Source organism: Rhipicephalus microplus, chromosome 10, assembly GCF_043290135.1.
Source record: "Rhipicephalus microplus isolate Deutch F79 chromosome 10, USDA_Rmic, whole genome shotgun sequence".
Classification (NCBI taxonomy): Eukaryota; Metazoa; Arthropoda; class Arachnida; order Ixodida; family Ixodidae; genus Rhipicephalus; species Rhipicephalus microplus.
In genome coordinates, this window is record NC_134709.1 from 37,829,840 (window position 1) to 37,846,759 (window position 16,920).

A 16,920-nucleotide genomic window follows, 5' to 3' on the forward strand; every position below is an offset into this window, starting at 1 on the left:
CTGTCTTCGGTAATAGCTTTTCATTTCTTTAAGGTCACATTTGAAAATGCAAAACTCAAACTAGATTTAGCAAAGTTAGGATAAATGATATCAAGGACAACCGAAAGACTTGACGGGTCGCGATTCATGCTGCTGCGAGTGCCATACGTAGCTACATAAGCTGACAAAACCTGAAGAGCAAACTGGTGCAAATGCAGAGACCCTTCGATGTAACGTGTGCCAGCACTGCATTTAGCTCTTGCACATTCACAAATCGCTCTCCGATTCGGGTTTAAGCACGGGGAGTGCTTTATGCTCTCCCGTAGTAGAGTACCAAGTACTCTTAATCGTTAACACTTTTTTTCTTAACGCATAAGGTTTCTGAGGATTATCGCTCGATACTGCGACCGATCAGCAATCTTACTCATTCTGCTGAATGGTGAAACTCATGGGGAGGCTGCTCTGGAACGCTGCGGGGGCTCCATCGACAACACTGCTGACCTTCAGCCAGTCGTCACGTCTGATGCCCACGGGACGACTTGAAGCTCTCCCGTAGTAGAGTATTTAGTACTCTAAATCAAGAATCACTTTTTTATAAACACTGCTGTGAAGGTATCAATAGAAAGCCGCCAGTCACCTTTATAGGGGCGCGCTCCTTAAAGGGGCCCTCTAACACTTTTCGCGATTTCATTGTTTTAGATGTTTTTATTTTCCAGCTGGTTGCGTACACTGACGGCTTAAGAGATAAGTGGCTCAAGAACGACAGTGATAGGGCCACGCAGTGCAAAGTTATCCCGCTTAGAGATATCAAAGTACAAAGAAATGAATGCTTACCCTCTACTCGATTTTCGCGGGCTCACCTTACCGTGTTTCCCTCGCCCTCTGACGTCGGAAGGCTGCCCAATGAAATGAACTGAAAGCCCTACCATACAGAAAGCTCGCATGACATATTGCCTGTTACGTCCAGCGTATTAAGGACGCCGTTGCGATGGTAACAAACAATGTGGTACTTGAAGAGGGAACGACACGGGCGGAACAAGCCAGCTCTCGAACGCTTCTATAATGCTTTGTAGCTTTACAGATGCCTTTTTTTTTAAGTGTGAATACACTTTATAAGCGACCCCCAAACCATCCACCGCCGTCGGCGGCGTCCGCAGTCTTCTCTCTATCTTTAAAAGAAAGAGGACTTGGCGGGCCGCAGCGCGACGCTCTACCGAATAAGCCACGGACGCGACGCTGATATCGGTGTCAGTAACGCGCCTTATACCCCCTCCCCCTTCGCTCGCTCCTCCGCTCTCCTCGCTCGCTGCAGCTGCGCGCGCACCCCTCTCTCTCGCGCGCCCGCCTTCTCTCTCAGTCTCCCGTCGAGAGCGGGTCGTGAAGGGGAGTAAAGTTAAAATCCGTTGGCATTCGCCAGTGAGTTAACGTAAACTCCCCCGTGTGATCAAATTGCGATTCCCAGGAACCATTACACCATAAAGGCACCATAGTGTGATTATTAAATATAATAGTGCGAATTAATAAATACCCCTCATAGCATCACCACGTGTATTCGCACTTAACCATGTTCACCCTCGGGGAAACGCTTGGGAGTTTGTTTTATATGACGTATTTTTTTCCTTTAGTTCCTTCAAATAACGGCGCACAGAGCGTCGCTGGCGCGTTTGCCGGCGTTTCCTTCAGCGCACGGCGTTCAGTGCATTCTATGACCAGCTTTGCAGTTTTCGAACTGGAATAGTCGAAGAGTTTCATTCTCTGTTGCTTTGAGTGAAAAATCATGCAAACGAAAAAATAAATTCAAAGTAATCTCTATACTTTGACAAAATGCCGCGATCACATTTAACGTTACGTTTAACCAATCATATCGCGGCAACCTTCCGGTGTCATTTCCCGCTTGCAGTAGTTCTGGTGAGCGCTACTACTAGTTATGCAGTCGGCACCGATGTTTTCGAACATTAGAGGGCCCCCTTAAGGCGTAGGCTTGTCTGTCGTAGTCACCCCTTGTACGCGAAACGTTCACTAGATGGCACTCGCGTCGTTCGAGATGTTTCGTTAAACAAACAGACGGGAAGATGGACAACGGTCGGACGCTTCGCCCCACTCCACATCATTAATGCCTAGTTCACACTGAAACGTCCGCTTTCTACAGCGACCGAAATTCCCCTGCCGCCGAAACGCAGCGTCGTTCGCACTGGACGCGCCCCACGCCGCCGAATATGCCATCTACTACGGGGCGAACACGGGATGGATGCGCTGTCACCCGGTTGTTGTCGCAACTTGCAAACGCCACTACGTTATCCGGTGGTGTATACTTCGACGATTCTCGTACGCAAGAAGCAAGAAAAGACAGTACTGCTTACTTTGCTGGCAAGTGGCTGTCTTGTAATGCACGAAGAGCAGAAAAAAAATTGCCCGCAGCTTCCCTCGGGGGAACACTGAGGAGGATGCGGAGCATATAATTGGTTAACGGGGTGTTAAAGTGCGGCTTACTTGGGTCGATGGCTAAATTGGTTAACGTGGTTGTGAAATGGGGTGTTAAATTGCGACTTACTTGGGTCGATGGCTAAATTGGTTAACGTGGTTGTAGGAGGGGGTGTTAAATGAGTGAACACGTACACACGTATGCCAAAGGGCGGCGCTGGTCGAAGGGACGTCGATCATTGTGTTTGTGGATTCGTTGGAATTCATTTCACCGCGACCTTGGACGTCGACGCGCCGTACAAACCAACCGACGAGCGGCAACTGAGCGAGCGAGCGCCGACCTTGAGTATATATACAGCGCGACGGCGCATGCACTGTCAGCTGTCGAATGTTCGAGAAGGGGGAGAAGCGCAACGGCGCATGCGCGCGCGTCAGCTGCCGATGTTCTCGAAGCGCGACGGCGCATGCGCGCGCGTCAGCTACCGATGTTCTCGAAGCGTGACGGCGCATGCGCGCTACATTATACAGCTAGCGAATGTTCGTGAAGAGGAGAAGCGCACGCGATGTGTAGAGGAGGAAGGGTGCACAGATGGTGGAGGAGTGAAGCGCGCGCGGTGTGTAGAGGAGGAAGGGATGCACAGATGGCGGAAGAAGGAGGAGGAAGCTTGCGGACGGCGCCGCACTACAAGCCTCGATTATTAGATGCTCCGCATCTAAAACCACCGACGCCAGCGGCGTTGGGGGGTTTGTTTTGCTCTGCAAGACCGCAACAAGCTCGGTCACGCCAACAGCAAGCTCGGTCACCTCTTTCACGAAATGCGGAGGCGAAGTAGGCACAGAGTAGGTTAAACTCCCGTTGGTTTCAACATTCAGTTACGTGCACTGCGGCATAACAAGTGAGTAGGGCTTGGCCGCCATTTTTCAAAATTCCTTCACTAGCGCTCCTATTGGTCCGCGGTGACCGATTTGGCGGCAGACGCCGCAAAAATCGGTCCGAGAGCGATCGGCGCGAAGAGGGCCCTTTCGGCGGAACTCGCCGCCGCCGAACCGGATTCGGAGCACTTTCGGCGGCCGGAATGCTCAGTGTGAACGCGGCCTAAGTCCGTGAATATGCGGTGATTTTTTTTTTGCCAGACGTTAGAGCATACATGCGAAAGATGGGTGAGAAGTGAAAGGAGGTGGGACGGGGGGGGGGACTCTCTGTAAGGTGACGGGCAAACGATTTCGGCGTGCGCTCCGAGAAAACATGTCCGCATTACCATATTTCGAAAATTCACTGGCGATAAGTCCCAACGCGGGCCCGAGGCGCACGTCGTGACGGATTGCCCTCGAAAACTTTCCCGAAGTGAAGCGAATGCTCGAACTGTGCGTAAGCCCCTTCACACAAACACACGTGCACTAACGCCTCGTACCACAGTGTCTCGTACTAAACAGTGCAGCACTCGTCGAAGCTTGGGCCGCAGCGTCATTCAGCCTTCAATCAGGTGGATGGGTAATCTCATGGAACATTCGTCTGGCTCTTTTGGAGTTCTCCGGATGCTCTGAATAACTGATGTAAAAGAGAGCGACTAAGCTTTACGATAAAGGTCTAAACGTGCCAACACGGCCGTAAGAAAGAAGTGGACACACAGTGAATGCCGTCTAATCACTAACGCACCCTGTCTTCCAGCATGGATACGCACCAACTGCACACTCATCTCTCTGTTGTTATAAACATTACTACCAAAAAAGCCGGCAAGTACGTGATAATAAAAAAAGGAATAAGAATTGTTTGCTTCCTTGTTGTATATATATAGAACTTTAAAGACTGTTGAATTCACCCCATTCAGACACGGTTAAAGCACTCTCCAACGACCACCCGAATGTACCTATAGTGTTTCGTAGTGAGAGTTTTTTTTTTTTTTTTTACTCCTTGGTGTGCCATTGTGAGTAAATGTTTTGAATAGCGCTAGTGAGACAGAAGGAAACAAACAGTCGCCAATTATTTTTCAAGGCTTCGTGGTCAATCACAGACCTCGAGGGCGGAAGGCGAAGATCACTTGCGATGCATTTACGAAATTTTGCCGCACGTATCATAATCATCCTCATCACCACCACCACCACCATCACCACCAGCAGCCTGAGTAAGCTTAGTGCAGGACAAAGGCCTCTACCATGATCCGCCAATCAACCTGGTCTTGTGCTTTCTACTGCCACGTTATACGTGCGAACTTTTTATTCTCATCGACCTATTTATCTCCCCTTCGTGCGTTTGCTTTCTCTGGGTATCCAGTGAGTTGCCCCTAATGACCAGTGGTTATCCAGCCTAGTTACTACGTTCCCGGTCGATGTACATTTCTTCTTCTTGATTTCAACTATGGTATTCTTAACCCTGGTTCTCTGACCCACTCTGCTCTCTTCTTGTTTCTTAAGGTTACACCTATAGTTTTTTTTTTTTCATCGCTCGCTGCGTCGTCGTCATTTTGAGCTGAACCTTCTTTGTAATCTTCCAGGTTTCTGCTCCGTAGGTAAGTACTGGCAAGATGCAGCTGTTGTATACAATTGGGGGTTAGGGGCAGATTACCATTCATTATACGAGTATACTTGATAAATTTCATCCACCCCATCCTTAATCTTTTAGTTATTTCACTCTCATAGTTCAGCTCCACGGTTCCTACATGTCCTAATTAGGTCTTTACAACTTCCAGCGTCTCAGCACCTATCGCAAAGTTCTGTTTTCTTCCAACACTGTTTCACATTATTTTATTGTTGTGCGTATTAATTTTCAGATCTACTCTTATGCTTTCCGTGTGCGGTTCAGTAACCATGAGCTCAGATGATCCCACATATAGTTGTATGTAACTCAACTGGCTTGTTAGCATAATGCGTTCAGTTGGGGACAAAAATTAAGTAACTCACGGACGCGTCTGTTACTCCACATTTGTATTTGTGTGTTTTCGAACCATGTTTAACACTATTTGTTGGGGTTTAACAGTCCAAAACTAGATCATTATTAGAGACGCCGTGGTGAAGGACTCCGGGAATTCGAACCACATGGGATTCTTTAACGTGCGCCTAAATCTAAGTACAGGAGCGTCGAGAACTTTTGTTTCCATCGAAGATGTGACCGCAGCGGTCGGGGTTCGAACGCGCGACCTACGTGTCAGCGGTCGAGCTCCATAACCACTAGGTTACTTTGGCGGTTATCCAAGCTATGCTACAAGCCAGTGTACGATGAGCAAACAAGTCCATATTGGTATCATTGTGCGCAAGGGTGAGATGTCCTTACAGATCTGTGGTGTGTTACAGATATGTGGAGTGTTAGCAGAGGAGGCGACTGGCGAATAGCAAGGATCATTTGCCACCTACAGGCTTCGTGCATTCAGGCCTCCGAGAAAGCAGGCGGACGCTGCAGTGCACAGATTTAGTCAAATCGAGAGTGCATGGCCCATGGCGCGCGAGTATGGACGCCTCTGGGGAGGAAGGGAAAAACAAAACATTCAAGGGGAGAGAAAGTGGGGAGCGGAGTGAAAAAACGCGGGCATCGGGGCAAAAGCAGCATGCAAACAGGCTTTAGTGCGCGATCAAATAAGATAAAAGGGCTGATTGATTACGTCTGGGACCGGGGCGTTCAAAATACGTTCGCGGCGATGGTGCTTAGCAATATTCCCACGAGGCTCAGGAAACTTTCGTTTCTTCGTTTTTTTTTTTAATTTTCTTTCTTGCTTTTTGCACTGCTTTTTCAACTTCTTTTTTTTGTTCTTCTTCTTCTCCTTAGTGAAGTTTTCAGACAAATCAATAACGGCGGGAGGCATTAATTGAATGCGTGCGTGTAGCCTAGAAGCCTTGAAAACGCGATTATATGAAGTGGATTGTAAATGTGTCAAGGAGAGAGGAAATGGGACATTCCTTGCCGGCCATTGGCTGGATGTTTCAAGGCAGTATTCAGCTCGGACCGTGATTCACATGGCAAGTCATTCAATTTTTTCCCTTATTTTTCTTTGTGACCAGGGGTGGGTTCTGCGTCTTTTGAATAAATTGGTGCGAAACCGCCGCCAAATAAGTTTGCAGACAGCGTCAAAAAAAATCTCATTTCGAAAATCTGTCTATCTATCTATCTATCTATCTATCTATCTATCTATTTATCTATCTATCTAATCTCATCAGGCAAACTCACTTTCTATGTACATTTTCTTTTTTTTAAATTATGGAACTTTTATGCACTCCAAAGAAAAAGTATTTCGGGTGTCTTTCTGCCGCATAATAATCATAATATGGTTTGCTTTCGTTTCCATTTCACAAAACTGTGCTATGTCACGCTACTAGCACGATTATTATCGTTGATCTCCTTCTGGGCGAGGTGCGATAACTCAAGAGAAGACACACGAGATAAACGTTGCCTCACGTAGACGCCGCAATAACGCTTTTTAGAGCACGGTAATGTATTGCTCGTTGAACCATAGAAGTTGTGATTTTGTGCCGCATTTTTATTTTGCGCAGCAGAATATTTTGTCGGTACATTCGAGTTGGCTACTTCTGGGTGTTCGCTATAGCGATGCTTCTGTGAAAACAAAATTAATGTCTTGGTGTTCCTTTCGACTCTCTTCACTACTCTTTCTTTCTAGGCGTCGCAAGGCAACGAGGACGTGTCGGTCATTCCAGAGATGGAGTTTTGCCAGAGCCATAAGATGACCATCTTCCTGGGCTCAATATACGCTTACAAAGGACTGCTCATGGTACGTATAGGGATGGTGATGATTATGGAAAATTACAATATATAACTTTTATGTAACAGACAGCACCTTTTTCGTATTAGCTGGAAACACGACTGAAGTTTTTTTTAACGCAACAGTAAAACGAATACTCATGAAACTTGTGCTTTTGTGGCCTCTTGCGCTTCATAGATTCCCTGTCATCTACACAAGCGTATATAGGAGACACGAAAGACAACGTGGCAGCGAACCAAAGAAAACTCCAAGCACTGCCTCTCGTCGCATCGAAGTCCAAACTTGTACGCGCAAACGATTACGCGTCTATGTGCTTCTACACTCATGCTCATCTAAGTGCTTAAATCGTATGCAGTTCAAGCAGGAAAGTTATAGGAAATTGGTTGCACTCATCATTATTTTAAAATGCAACGATGCCCTCCGTAGAGCATAAATAATTCAAATGCCAGGTGCTTTAACGGAAGAGAAGCGTTTCAGGAACATGGTTCGGTGCATCTGCTATGTACAATGCTACGAACGCTTTACTGCGTTTCTTGAGACGCACTGACCTACGAGATCACTTGAGCTTGTTAACAGTGGAACCTTTTAAGCCGGTCGTAACTTCTTAAACGGGAACAGCAACAACGAAACAAGAAATTCCGCACCGTTATGGCATGGCTGCTCGTTGGCAACGCACGGCCACTTCGGCACACCTGTGTGCCTTCTTCGCCGGCTCCCACTCTGCTGCGCCACCATCCAGCCTGCCTGGACACTGCACGCAACAGCTCAGTCACGCCGGACGTGACGTCACAACCTCGCATGCACTCATTTGATTTTGTATGAATCCGGCGCGTGGCGGCGGCGGCTTGGTTCACTTGCCATTACATTGTATAACTTAGCATCGTTTGATATCGCTTCGTATAAATTTGGCATCACTTCGTATGGTCAAGACCAGATAGGGACCGATCAACCCCCCCCCCCCCCTATGCCCTTGCTCCACTAGTGCCAGCTACGGTCGGTTTTTTTTTTTTTTTACCCGGCAATGTGAGGTGTGAAATTGACTCATCCTAATTCTTCGGTCTTTTCCCTTTTACCTATTACAAAATAGACAATATTGCACAGCTTGGTTAACCTCCGTGCCTTTCTTTACCGCCTTTCCCTTCTGTGCCCCCCATGTAACGACCACTGTTCTTCGACGCGCGCGCAGGCGTTCGGCTGCTTCCTGGCGTGGGAGACCCGCCACGTGAGCATACCGGCGCTCAACGACTCCAAGTACGTGGGCATGAGCGTGTACAACGTGGTCATCATGTGCACCATCGGCGCGGCCATCTCGTTCGTGCTGCGCGACCAGCAGGACGCCGCGTTCATCATCATCTCCGTGTTCATCATCTTCTGTTCCACCACCACGCTCTGCCTCGTGTTTGTACCCAAGGTGAGACTGGTGAGCCCATTTCACACAACGCTCTACGTGTGGCTCCCTTCTCTCTCTTTCTCCGTCCGTGCCTCTCACTCACTCCACTCACTCAACGCACTGGCCTGCATCCCACCTCGCCCTGCAAACGCCCTTTTTCCCCTCACCCCAGATCACCACCTCGCCCCTTGCGCACCTCTTGCAAGTTAGCGCAGCAGCACCGAGCTTTCCGCGCCACTAGAAAGAGGCTTCGCGTAGACCTTGAGTGAACACCGAGCTTTCCGCACCGCCGGAATGAGGCTGTGACGTAGACCTTGAGTGAACTCGGAGCTCTTCGCACCGCCAGAAAGAGGCTTGACGTAGGCCTTGAGTGAACACCTAGCTTTTCGCACGGGCGGAAGGAGGCTTGACCTTGAGGGAACACGGAGCTTTCGGCACCGCTAGGAGGCTTGACGTAGACCTTGAGTGAACACCGCGGAGCTTTCCGCACCGCCAGAAAGAGGCTTGGCGTAGACCTTGAGTGAACACCTAGCTTTTCGCACGGGCGGAAGGAGACTTGACATAGACCTTGAGGGAACACGGAGCTTTCGGCACCGCCATGAGGCTTGACGTAGACCTTGAGTGAACACTGTGCTTTCCGCACCGCCGTAAAGAGGCTTGACGCAGACCTTGAGTGAACACCTAGCTTTTCGCACGGACGGAAGCAGGCTTGACGTAGGCCTTGAGTGAACAAGGAGCTTTCGGCACCACCAGAAGAAGGCTTAACGGGGGCCTTGAATCAAGCTTAACAACGTGTGGGTTTGAGCCGGTTGGGTACTCCATGATCAGCCACTTCTAGCGCGAAATTTCTGAGACAACGGTCGAAACAGACCATCCGTGTCTGTTTCGTCCGTTGTCTGAGAAATTTTGCGCAAGTAACAGCTGATCATTGAGTGAAGCGTTGAGTTCAACAGAAGTCACTAGAAACTCGAGGTGCTATCATGGGGAAGGGCCTAAGTACTTTATCAGAAGCACTGCTATCAGCTCACGTCTCAGACTTTTCAAGGCAGAAACTTGGGCTAGTTGGGATAGTAGGGAGTAAACTTTTGCATGGAGGAAGTATCTGGAGCTTTTTTTATGGGGAGAGAGGTTTGACCACTGATTATGTAGGTTTGCGTTTGAGTTTATACGTATGTGCGGGTATTATACCAACACGTGTAAAAGAAGGAAAGTTTGCCATGTTTGAACACCCCCCCCCCTTGTATAGACCAGTGTTGTACATCTTAACGAACGCCAGGTAACAATCACGCAAGAACCACGTTAATAGGACGGGCGCTGTACATAAACTGATAGGCATCAACTGAAGCTTCCCGTTCAGTCTTCGTGTATATTGCTTGTGTGATTGTTGCATTACGCTTGGTAAGATACCGAAGTTCACCAACCTATATGGACAACGCTTCACGGTTTGCAGCTTTAGCTCACAGATAAAGCAATAATCGTAGCAAGAAATTAGAAGGCGAAGATGGTGACGAATGCGAGCATCTCATGCACAATGACTTTTTGCGTGATTGCAGTGGGTTAGATAAACGAACAGATTATAAAAAAATGAACAAGACATTGTGTAACCAAGCACCATGGCGAATTGAATGTCACAGCGCAATAAGTGTTTCCCTGCAGCTTTGGCATGTCTTCGGAAACTCTACAGAGTACGTGACATCTGCGCACTCGCACTGTAGTTTTGAACTTATCGAGAGCTTAACCCGAGCTTATATCGTCCCTTGGAAACTCAATTAAAAGCCTTTTCGTCGAAATAAATTGTTCACAAACTAGAAAGGTGACAGAACTTATTCATCATGGGCAGGTTAAAATGAAACATTAATAATTGCAATTAGAACAGCATAGCGAATCGTGATGTATAACCGCCTTCTCTTCCAGTTTGTGCTTGCTAGCTTTCGGATAGCATTTGGAAGTTCGCTTTTAGTGTGTGGATTATAAAATGGACCTAATTCAGCTCTAGTTGGTGCTGTGACGCACTGCCAGAAAGGGGGTGGGCATGGGTGGTGAATTACCCTAGCAGCTTCACTAGAGGCGTATGAGGCATACTTCAAAAAAGTGCAGAATCCTTAAAATGAATGTACGACAGGAAGATATAACACCAACAATTCACTGATCCTCTTTCATACGACTTTATCAGAGGTCTTTAAGTTTGTCAACGTGCTTCCGGTGGTCAAAATCATCTCCCCACGCTTCCAACACTGAAAGTGCATGTTTCCTTTTAAAGAAAACTCGCACGAAAATAAATATAGCTTGTTTTAGGTGTAGTGCAGGACCGGGTAAAATAAATTATTCGTTTTTTGCCCGTTAATACGAAGGGAGGTGCAAGTGCCGCCTCGCGCAGCTTCAAAAAACAATCAACGTCCTGGAACGCACAAGTTATTCTCGCAACTGCAATTAGCTGATTTGGAACCATGAAGCAGCGCGAATTTACAACTCATCCGAGTTTTCTCCGCATCGGCGGTTCTAGCAAAGTATCAGAGGAATGGCGTCGTTACCTCAAACGAAGCGTCCTGCAGAAGCAAGGGCATCAAGTGCAATTACTGCATACGCGCGCCGTTATTAACTATAAGTTTCAACGGAGCCCTCCGGTCAGACATTAACATAATAAGCCGATTAAGCGTGCATCCTCGTTAACAATGCAAAACACCCGCTATCTGCAAGAGATGTGCTGCAGCAATCTATGGAGCCGACAAGGATACGCGGTACGTGGATTCAATTCATAGGAGGTGGTGTACGTTTGGCTGCTTACAATTTTTTATTCTATTTTGTTGCATATGTCGTTATATGGACGGCGAAGTTGACGCGTTTGCTAAATACATTTTTCCGCGATGTCTACTGTCGCTCTCATGATTATTTCTGAGTAGTCATCCTTTCTGATCGGCGAGCACTGGATGTGCGAGCGCTGGCGTTAGCCCTTAATCAAATACCAATTTGATTATGTAAATTATTAATAAACAATTACGAAGCGGGTTGTCATGCTAGAATAGTAAAAAAAAAGGCTGCGGTGGTGTTCGAAAAAGACAGGTTAGCGCAACTTGTGCGACCTTAAATGTGGTTTTTAGGCCAACAGGATAGAAATTTTAAAGCATAATGTCGAGGCTGCCGAAGTCACAGCGTTATAGAAACACCGTAGTTTCACTCGAGGGTTCGACACAGTGTACCTAAATCCAAACACCCCAATGTTGTTGCATATCTTATAGGCTTTGAAAGGGAGCCTACGCGGTATGGGAATCGAACCCGGGTCGTCGAGCTTTGCAGGACGACGCGTTAATCGCTAAGGTATTGTGGCAGGTATGATCGAATCTGGCCCTTCCTTGGATAACTACATGCTTCGGCCGCAAATAACACACACACAAAGTAAAGGAACACTCAACGACAAGCACAAGCGCCGCTTGTGCTTGTGCTTGTCGTTGAGTGTTCCTTTACTTTGTGTGTTATTTGCGGCCAAAGCATGTCATTAAGCAAGTACCAACTAGGCCAACAGTCAGTATTGTTACCCTTCCTTGGACTCCCCGAATCCTGCATGCCTCCACCACCACCACCCTTGCTGCACACACATCGACACACTCATGCTTGTCTGCGAGCACTCTCACAAGCGCACCAGCTTGGTACGGCATCTGGTGGTTGTGGTTTGCCAGTGAAGTGCTCGTGAAGTGACGTGCTTCGTTTGGTGTTGACGGCGTCGAGGACGCATGCGCTGACACCTCCTGTCGTCTTTATGTACTTTGTTAACTCAGCGTGTGATAAGAATTGTAGTTGCTGCAATCAGAAGCGCTGCATACGAATTCACGCAAATGTCAAAAGTTGTCGTTGTTGCAGCGTGGCTGCAATACAGAATCAATGCAGGATGATGGGTACTTTACAACATGCACGGCTGCTATCTTGAATCTCAGGCTGACGAGGTCTTAACTTGGGCAAGTACGGATCAGCGCGGAGGACCCTCACGGCAAGAACAAGGTTGCCCAGAAAGAAAAAAAATAAATTTTTTACATGGTTACGTGAAAACGGCGTACTTCAAGGAGGTTCACAAAAATATTGTCGATCTCAATGCGATACCATCATTATGTAAACATTGTATTAAATGTACTTTGTTGTGTTACGTATGACGCCTTCTTCCCTGCCTGGGTTGTGTATGTTTTCTTACCTCACTCTAAAAAAATCAAGTATTTTACGAGTCTTTTTTGATACAGAACAATAATCTCCATCTACTTCGAGTACTTTCCTCGTGCTATAATCACGGTTCCGGTATAGGTCGCTTTCATGAACGGCCCGTGCGTTCTCAGTGTAACATAGCATTCCCACCAGGAAAGTGGCCAGAGCCGGGTTTTCAAAAAAAGTAATGCTAGCAAGTCACATTATGATTATTGTTGAGTAGCAGAGCTACTCCCCAAATAATCCATTTTTTTAGACGGCTGGTCTAGCACCGACATTCAGTGCTTGTGGTTCATGCTAACAATTAAGGACTATAATTCGCCATAGCACAGCGTTTGGCTGTCTTCAAGTTTTCCAAATATTAAACCCTATTCCGGTCTGCAGCATCACGAACTCGCACAGTTTGACGCACTCTCACTAGAGCAACTTGAATGCGGCAGTTGCCGCAAGCATATTTATTGTGTGCGCCGAAGAGTTTGGAATTCTCGCCACAAATCTGCTTTAGAGTCATAAGGAAATAGCATTTGTTTCCGAGCACGTATGTTGTTGCGAACAAGCCGATGAGCTGATGGTAAAACCCGTTCTGAAGCTGAAACAGAGAAATGCCAACCAAATTACTGAATGAAAGAAAAAGCTTTTTACCTTAAGAAATATGGCAGCTTCGCACTAGTGGGGCAAAGCTTAGAGGGAGAGCGCAAGCACTCGGCCTTCTATGCCTTCCATGCCTTTCTTTCTTTCTTTCTTTTTCCTTCCTTTCTTTCCTTTTTTCTTTCTTTGTTTTTATTTCTTTTCTCTCTCTTTTTTTCTTTTTCTCTCTCTCTTGTATCCATTTCTTCCTTTCTTGTATTTTCGGCCGTTTATAATTTCTATCTCTTTTTCTCAATCTTTTGATTGTTGTATATCTTCCCTTTCTTTCTTTCTTTCTTTCTTTTTGTTTTTCTTTCTTTCTCTCGCTTTTTTCTTTCTCTCTTATTTTTCTTTCTTTTGTATCGATTTCTCCGTTTCTTGTATTTTTAGCTGTTTGTAATTTTTTTATCTCTCTTTCTGAGTCTTTTGACCGTTGTCTGTCCTTCCTTTTTTTTTCTTTCTGTTCCTGTACTGCTCTGTATATTTCTATCTTTTCTTGCCTCTGTCCCCTTGATTTCTCTCTACTTTCCCTTCCTTTTTGTTTATGGCCCTTTCTCTCTCGTGCTATATTTCTAGCCAACTGACGTCGAGTTAACTCGCACCTACCGTGGACAAAGTGGAGTCGCTTCACTCACTCTCTCTCTTTCACGTGGTCATTTTTCTTTTGATACTGGCAGCCGCTGTACTCCGGATTTTCCCGATTCCTGTGGCACATACCCACCAGAGCAGTTTTCTGACCCCAGCACACAAACTAATGCCAGCTACAAGAGCTTCGCTGCTCAAATGAAAGGACCCGACGTTCGGGTCCTGCTTTGTCGTAGTTGATGAGTGACCCGAGGACAAATAAAAGCAGTGCTTATACGGCCCCCTTTTATATATATATATATATATATATATATATATATATATATATATATATATATATATATATATATATATATATATATATATATATATATATATATATATATATATATATATATATATATATATATATATATATAACAGCTTCCCAGCGGAAAACTACACATACGATCCGCTGTTCAAGTCCAGTGTAACGAGAGAAGCATTGGCCTAGCCACTCACGCCTCTGATTACAAGAGCTGGTCACGGGGTCGTTATTTGTTGCACTCGCTGACTCGTAATCGTGCGTAATATATCTTTTTTTCAAGTTGACGATATACTATCTATTAGTTATTTCGCGCACTCAGTGAACCCCCGCGCCCTCTGTCTGGCGTTCTTCTTTTTGAATCGCAGCTTGTGGAGCTTCGGCGCAACCCGCAGGCCGGCGAACACCGCGTTCGGGCCACCCTGAAGCCGCCGAAGCCGAGGCGTGATTCGGACGACGAAAGCCTCTTCACCAGGATCAAAGTACTGCAGGACGAGAACATGCGCTGCAGGCAGCGACTAGAAGAAGTAATGGACCTCCTTTCATAACCCCCCCCCCCCCTGCCCCTTCTCCCGTACTGCCATGCATGGTTATGTCCTTAATGATACGATCCGTATGCGATGTCCAATGATTCCGTATGTTTCCGTAAGAATCTTACGGAAATATATGGAAAATATATAGGAAACATATGTATTCATACGGAAACATACGGAATTATTGGACATCGCATACAAATCGTTTCAATAGGCATGCGGTCGCTTTGTGTTTTTTTTTTTTTCAGGAGCATTGAATACAAGAATTTTATCAGGCTAGAGGTAAAAGGCTGCAAGTTATCCTAAGCGTAGAATACCACAGGATGAACGTCAGTGTCAACCCTACACTTGAAACCAGGGAAGCAGGACATTGAAATACTAAAGAAAAAACTACAGAAAAAGACGGAACGCGAACACTTTATCGCAGCCAATCACTGTTGGATGCGACACAGAAGTGGTGTATAAACGATGGGTACGAAAAGAAGACACAGACTTCCGCAAACACCGCTGATGTCTGGTGCCTGAGAAGTATTCGCATGACGGTTGTGTCATGTTCAAATCGTTCAAGAAGCACGCAACACGGCAGAGCCGGCCTCAATGGCATGGTTAAAACCAACGGTAGCAGTAGTCCATATCAACTGCGTACGCCACCACTAGAAGTGAAGTCATATCAACCACCAACCAGGTCTATGAAAGACACGCGATTCAGCGAAAAACAACAGACCTCTTGATGAATAATTTCTTCGTTTTCCTAATTGGCATAATGAAGTAAGAAGCGCCTGTAACCAAACAGCTGTCTTCCTGCACTTCGGTTCTTTGAGCTGCATTCACGTCATGAACTTGGACCGAGGAAAGCTGTAACCACAGTCTTGCAGATGGTAGAACTATACACTTAGGTGTACATCCTTTAGACAACTACCAAGGGAGCTTTCGCGCACATTTTCTTTAATACCATTGTGCCAGAAGTGTTTTAGAGTGCGAACGTTATGCGAAACCCTAAACCAATGAACGCCAATCTATTCCTGATTCACGCCCGTCGGCGTACTCTGCGCCATTTTCAAACGCTCTAACTACACTCATGATCACGTTCTGGGTAAAATGCTAGTCATTGCCAGGAAACTAGAAATAAAAAGGATGAGTTTCCTGGATATATCTACCATTTTACCCACGACATAATTGACAGTTTACGTCTCCTGCACATACTATATGCGTCGGCAAACCATTCGTCCAATTAAACCACTTTAGAAAGACATGGCCACCTGCAAGGAAGCGCCGTATTGCATGGTGACGCAACTTCTTGACACAAAGGGATGCGCTGAAGCAGGGCTATTACCGGTTCTCAACATGTCAAGGGTCTGAGGAGAATTTTTTATAAAATTGCTGGGGTGGGAATTATTGCCTAGGAGTGAAGCCGTGCCTCTGGCAAGATGGCGGCTGCGGCGGCCATCTTACTAGGGGCATGATAAAGTATCTCCGTTCAGCGATTAATAACGGAGCGTTTCCCTCGTACGCCCAACGAGTGTGATGTGGAAACTTTTTTGAGTCACATAGCGCTCCAAGTGTGTCTTAGTGTTACTAATTTTCCTTAGTACACCTCTAATTGGAGGCAAAGTTATTCAGAAATTCGGTCACCCATAGTCGTTTCTGTGTGTTATTTTGTCGGGAACAACTATTTTTTCATATAGAACTGGCGTAGAATTTACACTAACTTATCAAGGTGACTTGATCTCCAAGTGGGCACTACCAGAAAAGGATATGTTTCCAACGTCTTGGCAGGGGCAAAAGCTCGCTTTACTTCTGCTGGCAAGGCATTGTGGGACCTTCCACTCCGGCAATTCTTTGTTAATCCTCCTCGCTCGGGCCAAACCCTTCTGTAGCAACACTAACGCTAACACCCTGAATGCCGCAAAAGACACGCGCTGAACTAGCCTGGTTTCGGTAGTACAAGGTGTCGACGTTGCGTAGTTTACCCATGTGCGTTTCTCTCTTTCCCCACCCCGTTTCGTTTCAGAAAAACATTGAATTGCAGTCACTATTGTTGAAACTAAAAGACGTAGAGCCGGTGATAGTCGTCACGCATGACGCCATTACAACAATTCCAGAAGTCAGCTCACCTTCCCAACTCGAAACCTCAGAGCGTGGTAAGCCTGCCATTTCGTACCATCGACTGTCACTACGCGTGTCTTG

The 16,920-nt window shown here is 46.4% G+C and overlaps 1 protein-coding gene across 3 annotated transcripts in view; it reads left to right on the forward strand.

The window, feature by feature from the left end:
• The window catches only part of GABA-B-R2 (gamma-aminobutyric acid type B receptor subunit 2), a 408,105-nt gene that overhangs the window by 369,284 nt on the left and 21,901 nt on the right, over positions 1-16,920 (forward strand). For 2 of the 3 annotated variants that reach the window (XM_075875480.1, XM_075875481.1), the window contains exons 14-17: positions 7,005-7,115; positions 8,293-8,526; positions 14,569-14,727; positions 16,745-16,874. In XM_075875480.1, the coding sequence (XP_075731595.1) occupies positions 7,005-7,115; positions 8,293-8,526; positions 14,569-14,727; positions 16,745-16,874 (634 nt within the window). The remainder of the gene's footprint in view (positions 1-7,004; positions 7,116-8,292; positions 8,527-14,568; positions 14,728-16,744; positions 16,875-16,920) is intronic. The other variant, XM_075875482.1, reaches the window with a different exon arrangement.